Source organism: Montipora capricornis, chromosome 6, assembly GCF_036669925.1.
Source record: "Montipora capricornis isolate CH-2021 chromosome 6, ASM3666992v2, whole genome shotgun sequence".
Lineage (NCBI taxonomy): Eukaryota > Metazoa > Cnidaria > Anthozoa > Scleractinia > Acroporidae > Montipora > Montipora capricornis.
The window spans coordinates 39,968,704-39,974,792 of record NC_090888.1 but is presented as its reverse complement, the minus strand read 5'-3'; the positions used below and the strand labels follow the sequence as shown (position 1 = coordinate 39,974,792).

The 6,089-nt window shown below is 38.0% G+C and overlaps 1 protein-coding gene across 2 annotated transcripts in view; it reads right to left on the bottom strand.

Annotated features, from left to right (window-relative positions):
- LOC138052098 (galactose-3-O-sulfotransferase 2-like) overlaps window positions 1–4,368 on the bottom strand; it is a 15,355-nt gene extending 10,987 nt beyond the window's left edge. The window contains exons 1-4 of one of the 2 annotated variants that reach the window (XM_068898459.1): window positions 4,044–4,368; window positions 2,801–3,088; window positions 1,317–1,587; window positions 474–675 (exon numbers count right to left, since the gene is read on the bottom strand). In XM_068898459.1, coding sequence (XP_068754560.1) covers window positions 474–675; window positions 1,317–1,587; window positions 2,801–3,088; window positions 4,044–4,261 — 979 coding nt within the window. In that variant the 5' untranslated portion in view covers window positions 4,262–4,368. The remainder of the gene's footprint in view (window positions 1–473; window positions 676–1,316; window positions 1,588–2,800; window positions 3,089–4,043) is intronic. The other variant, XM_068898460.1, reaches the window with a different exon arrangement.
- Between the last annotated feature and the right edge of the window lie 1,721 nt (window positions 4,369–6,089).

The window sequence follows — 6,089 nt, the reverse complement described above, 5'->3', positions numbered from 1 at the left end:
TGAAATGAATGTATATTTGAAGTGCGAGTTATATAGACGAATGCGAGTACTGAGTGATCCTCGAACTCAGCTGGACAATTGAAGCAATTGTCGCTTTATAGACACCTGAATTCAGATGAAATGCTTTACCACCTGTGTGGCTTTCATAGCTCAGTTGGTGAGAGCATTGCTTCGGCATCGCAGAGGTCATGGGTTCGAATCGCATTGGAGCTATACCTGAAATGACAGCTAAGTGCGTGGATTACTCAGGTCTCTCATAAATCTTCATAGCTTAGTTGGTAGAGCATTGCATCGGGCGCAGAGGTCATGGGTTCGTATCCCTTTGGAGCCACCTGAATTTTTCAGGTATCTATAACTAGCGACAATTGCTTAAATTGTCCAGCTAAATGCGAGGATCGCTCAGTTCTTTCATTCGACAAAGATGTTAAAAAAATAGCTGCAAAGTGAATCACAAAAAACACACACGAAATTACCGTTCTTGACCATGTTAAGGTTCATGTCAAATCGTGGCTTTTCCTTGAGATACTGCAGAAGATACTGTCTTGGTTTGTTCAGAAACTCGTCGAGTGGGTCAGTAAAGTTGTGCATGCCCAATACTGTGTCTATTTGATATCCATTAAAAACAGATTCAAAATGACTTGAAGGCTTTCGAATGATAGCAACAAAAAAGGAATCCTGCAAGAAAAATATATCGTGGTCTTGTATTAGTCTCTAATTTTAGAGGCAGGAGTGTTTTAACAGAGGAGAAACGCGCAAAAACAAATCATTTTTTATGCTGTTTCAAAGGGAGCAATGCCTGACTAACTTAATCTGCGACAGGCTGAATTTATCAGTGGATTCAGAATCAAACTATTCTCTTTAGGGACTTTAAGGGTTTTTACTCGCAAGGCATTCATGCTGAAAAGATTTTTAAACGGTCATTTCTTCTTTTCAAGGAGTTAGAAATGACTAAGATTTAATATGAAATTGTAATTTGTATCTAACACAGTAATTCAGAGTGCCATAAAATTGCATACCAAAAGGACAGCGGGCGAGTGGCTGGAGCGTCCACATGTTATTTTGCCCCCTGAGCATTCCACAATGTCTTTCGAAACAATAAAAATCAAAATGGCCGTCGTTTTTGCGAAAAGGCCTATTGCAATGAGAGGTAGCTAAGAAGATCCCAGATTTATTCCATTGTGTCTCTCTGAAGTAGATGCATCACAAGGGGGATCAAATTTAATTAAATCAATTTCGCGTCTGTACTGTCGGTATCGTTCTAGGCAAAATATATTAGTAAATTACCACGAAATTAAAAATAGCGCAATTAGCCATACCTTAGACATGAAGGATGTCATTGTATCTGGACTATATCTTGCGTTAATAAGTAAGTTTGGTGGCGTCACGTCAAGGTACTTCTTGTCCACAAAGCTTGGATTAAAGAGAAGTGGCCAATAGAAGTCGTAGCTTTTCTGCTTTGGAAGCGCAAACTCCAGATCATTTAAATCACCGTATCTATACATAATATTGGCTATTGTTCTACTACCAGATCGATGTGTTCTTAAGAACACCACGTTTTGCATTGGACGTTTTGAACTACAAGGAATCCTATAAAAATGGTAATAAAATGGAAAAGAAAAGACAAAGGTTATGAAATTTGATAAGTCAGATATCTCTCATTATAATCCATTTTAATCGTTGTCTTACCAGTGAGAATCAGTGATGAATGACAGTTTAACATAAGGAAAGTGCAGAGAGATTTGGATGAAGCTTAAGTCAGCGCAAAATCGGGGTTGGAGTTGAGGCTTCCGTAAGCTGGTTTTTATTTCATGTTGTAACAACCTCTATGTTTTAAACTCTAAATTGTGATCTCCGGGTTGCTCAGTATTGAGATTTTAGTTTGGTTAGCAAGCCAATCACTTGTAAGTTACGAGATCTGATCTGTTACGCTCCTAAGAATCTTAAATTAATTGTTCAGCAGTTATGCAATCCAGTCCTTGAACTAAGAAAAAAATCTAGCTATGTATAAATATTTTTTCTAGTTTTGTTCCTCATAAATCAAGTAACTATTTCGTTGGCTTGATAAATTAATCATGAATTATTTATGATAGTGACAATATAATGCTATCTTCATGCATTGAAGGCTTCCTAGTGATTCCAATTTCTGCTGCGCATTTATTTTCTCTCACTCCTTTGTACCCTTTCCACCTTAATGAGGCTCGAAAGGGTTTTTCGTTGCTATAGTGTTTGTGAAACGATGAAAGATACCAAAAAAGGATATTTCATAGTGTAGGCAAACTATAAATATCTTTTCATACCCGTTACCATGGCAACAGGCCAGGTCTACAAAAAGGCCCTCTAAATTTCAGTTTTCGAAAATTATCTGAAAAACTAAATTGTTGACTTACCGTTTTTATTTCTTTGTTGGAAATTTCCCTAAATTCTTTAATATCTTAGAGAGTATGACAAAAAGTTATCCAGTAGAATTTAAGATACATCGGAAAAAAACGTTTTATAGTTTACAGAAAATTGTACTAAATAACTTTCCCCCGAAACTTTTTTATTTGAAGTGCCATCTGGAATGATACGTGCATGCAAAAAATCAAGATAGGTCACCGAGCAAAATTTCGAGATAAATAATTTTTTTTCCCGCAGCTTTTATTTCCGGTTCGTGCTGTTTTACGCCGTATTTTCACTTCCGGTGTATTGCGCGCGCTACTTTTGATAGCAATTCATTTAGCTGACGCTTGTTTCTTAGTTATAGAGTGTGTAGGTTACGCGTGTGTAGAATAATAATAATAACGTTGAAGATGTTCTTTACCTTTTGGGTTCCTCGGGGAACTGCTCCCATCCCATATTGTAATCAATGCTTTCATCTCGCTCAGCGTCGCCTTTTAAGTCATTTTCTTCGTAAACATTCATAGATCCATCGTTAGATGGTCTGCTCATGGATGCACCCACACTGTTGGTATTTGATGATGTGTCTTGTGTCTTTTCCTCTGAAAAACTACCAATGGCACCATTTCTGGCCTCGATAAAGCTGGATTCGTCGGTGGAGTCAAGTGCTAACCTATATCCCTTCTTGTCCAAATAAACAAGTTGTAAAGGTCTAGACGAGATTATCAACGTAGGTGTTAAATTGAAATGGCATTTCAATTTAAAAAATATAGATCTTTTAATTTTTTTTTAATTTCTTGCTTAACCGTTGTCGCGGCGGGGCGGGGTTAAGGCTTAGAATTTTAAAGAAAAAATGATTCTTTTTCTCCTGTAGTTTCCTGGTTTCAGCACTGTCTATTCCAATTTCAACTAATGCCTTAGGAATATTTTGTCTTCGCTAAAGCAAATTACTGCCTTAAGATTTGTTTACATGGTAACAAGGTTAACGGCTTGCAGTGAAGTCAATAAAACTGTTTTATAGGATCCCCTCGCAAATGATAGACAAATAATTAATTTAAAAAGCTGATAAGCGTTATATTATAAACACCTGCAACAATAAGAGCTTAGAAGATATATAACGCAAAGGAAATTTTCATCTGGTGTCAGACAAAACAGTTGTATTTGATAAAATTTGGTACAACTGAAAACCTTTCGACATGTAAGAATGGAACAAAATAAAGATTTAGGAGAAAGAATTTTACTTATTGAACTGGATATTTGTGAACGTGCTTTGAGAAGCCTAATTCATTTACAGGATTTCTCAGTTTGGCTAAACAGGGGAAATAAGGCACCAGAGAAGTCTGCATGAAATTAGGTTTGGCCCATAATTAGCCTGGACATAACGTGGGATCATAGCTGACAAAGAGCACGTTAGTTTTGATACTGCATTAACTCAGTATAAGAAAAAGAAAAAAAAAAACAAAACGAGGAAATCGAGAAGGTGCTCACTGATTTGCATGGCTGAATTGATGTAAAGCCATCCATTGCTCATTCGGTGTCACTGTCTGAATCGCGCGAGATTTGAACGACTTTGTGCCTTGATGGCAAATCACGGTAAAGCAAAACTAGAGTAGCTGTTGAGCAGTTGAAACTACACGGGCAAATATATAAATTATACGTTCCCTCACCTAATAGAGAAAAATTCAATGTACTTTACGTCCACGACTTGCTGATCGTCGCTAAATTCGTCTGTGCCTCTTCTGTGTTGCATGACTTTTGTTTGTGATCCCAAATAAAGCAAAACAAATACACATGTTGTCAATGCACTAATATTAATAGCCCAGGCAGGCAAAAGGACGTTTCTGCTCCTCATTTCTTTAGCCAGGCCACTGACCAAGCGTGACATTTGTATCCTTTTATTTTCATAACAAGAGACCGGATCGTTTTCATATTTGTCATATTTTTGTTTTGGGAAACTGATTTGCAAGCTAACAAAGCGTGTAAGCAGGTTATGCGGGTGGGTTGAAGAAAATAACATGTCCTTTTCAAAGGCACGGAGGGGAGAAAATAGTCCGAGCCAACATCACCACGCCAATATTTCATGAAGATAATCTAATTTTCATTAAAGTAAAGGAAAAAACTGACTAAAACTGGGCATAGTCAATAGAGAGAAAAGGCAGCCTGTTATTTAAGGCGAAAAACGATGTTATGGGCCTTTCCTCATCTTACAAGACACTGGAGGGCAATTTTTAATGCGCCGTGTTTGCCGTTAATGACAAATGAACGACAGAATGAAACCTTTTGTGCGTAGGTCTCTCTTCGCAGAACTTGCTCGAACCCCAGAGGGCAAGAAATGAACTGAAATCAAAGTTTGGTCAAAAAGCGAATTTGAACCTGACGTGTCCCAGTAATCCATACAACGAAACTTTATCCCTTCACCGTGTACACAGACTTCACAAAAGGTGGTCTATTCTTGAGTGGATGATAAAGGATGGACAAAAATATATGACTAAGGACCTCTTCATATGCGCCCGGTTTCCGAGATCTTGCCTCACCTCTAAATCCTTTGTCCTATTTCGATACGTTCATGTGAGAGGGCAGGCTGTCTTGGTTTTTCTAATCGGAATCTCGGTAGGTGGGCTGGAAATTTTGCAATGTCAACACTTCAGTCCGGTTACTGGGAGGAAAATAATATGAAATCAAAATTTCTCGCATCGTTGGGTTACCATATTTTCTTAACTTTGGTGCTCCGCGCGCTCGGAGCTCCGCTACAATGCATTTTCGTGATAGAACGGACGTTAACGAGTTTTTACTTCTCTTTTCATGATGATGAAGCACGGAACATTTCCTCTTGATGGTTTACTTTAATAGTCGAAGAATTTTGAGGTTGCTTGAACAAAGAAAATCGAGACGTTTTTGCAAGCTTGTTTGTTTCACGACTGAATGATCGCGTCACCACTTCAGGGGCACCCAAGGAAAATTATTTCCAAATGCATAATAGTGGCCAAAAAATTTACAACAAAACGCTAATAAAACATTGTTTTGAGTTTTTTTATTTTGCTGAAAAAAGAAAAGGTGTTCCACACTCCCAGGATGATTATGAGCAAAATTGCAGCTCCCAACAAGATAGAGAGGGAAATCGCCAGCCAGCCGACTTTTCCCAGCCAGCAAAGAACCTCTTAAATCTAAAAACCGCTCGCCAAGCCGGTCAAAACAGATTATTTTTCTCATCATGCGATAAGTTGAACCAGCGGTAAGCTTCTCGTGAACGAGAGTTTTCCTCCAGTCTCACCCAGTTTCTGTTCTCATCTAGCCAGAAAGATTGAAGTGCTAATATATAGATTTAGCCAAGCCTAAAGGCGGAGCTCCCTGGTTATTTATTGTTACTGCATATAGGGTTAGGAAAAATAAAAGGTTTTCAAAGTGTCCGAGGTGTTTCCGGTTACTGCATCATTAATTAAATAAATTTCTTTGCTTTCTTCTATAGAAAAAGATATTGCCTAACTAGTGAATTCCACGGCAAATACACGCAAAAAAATCATTTCGAAGTCAGCTGTCAATAGCCAGCGAATAGGAAACACGCTTAAATTAGAAACCGTCAGGAAACTTTGTCAGTTCAAGGTCAAAAAAGAGTTTTACTGATGTAGTTTATTCCACTTTGTCCCTGAAAATGAGATCATTCACATTTTGCTGTATTTCATTGAAAAACGCCAGCTTGGCTTAGAAGAAGAATC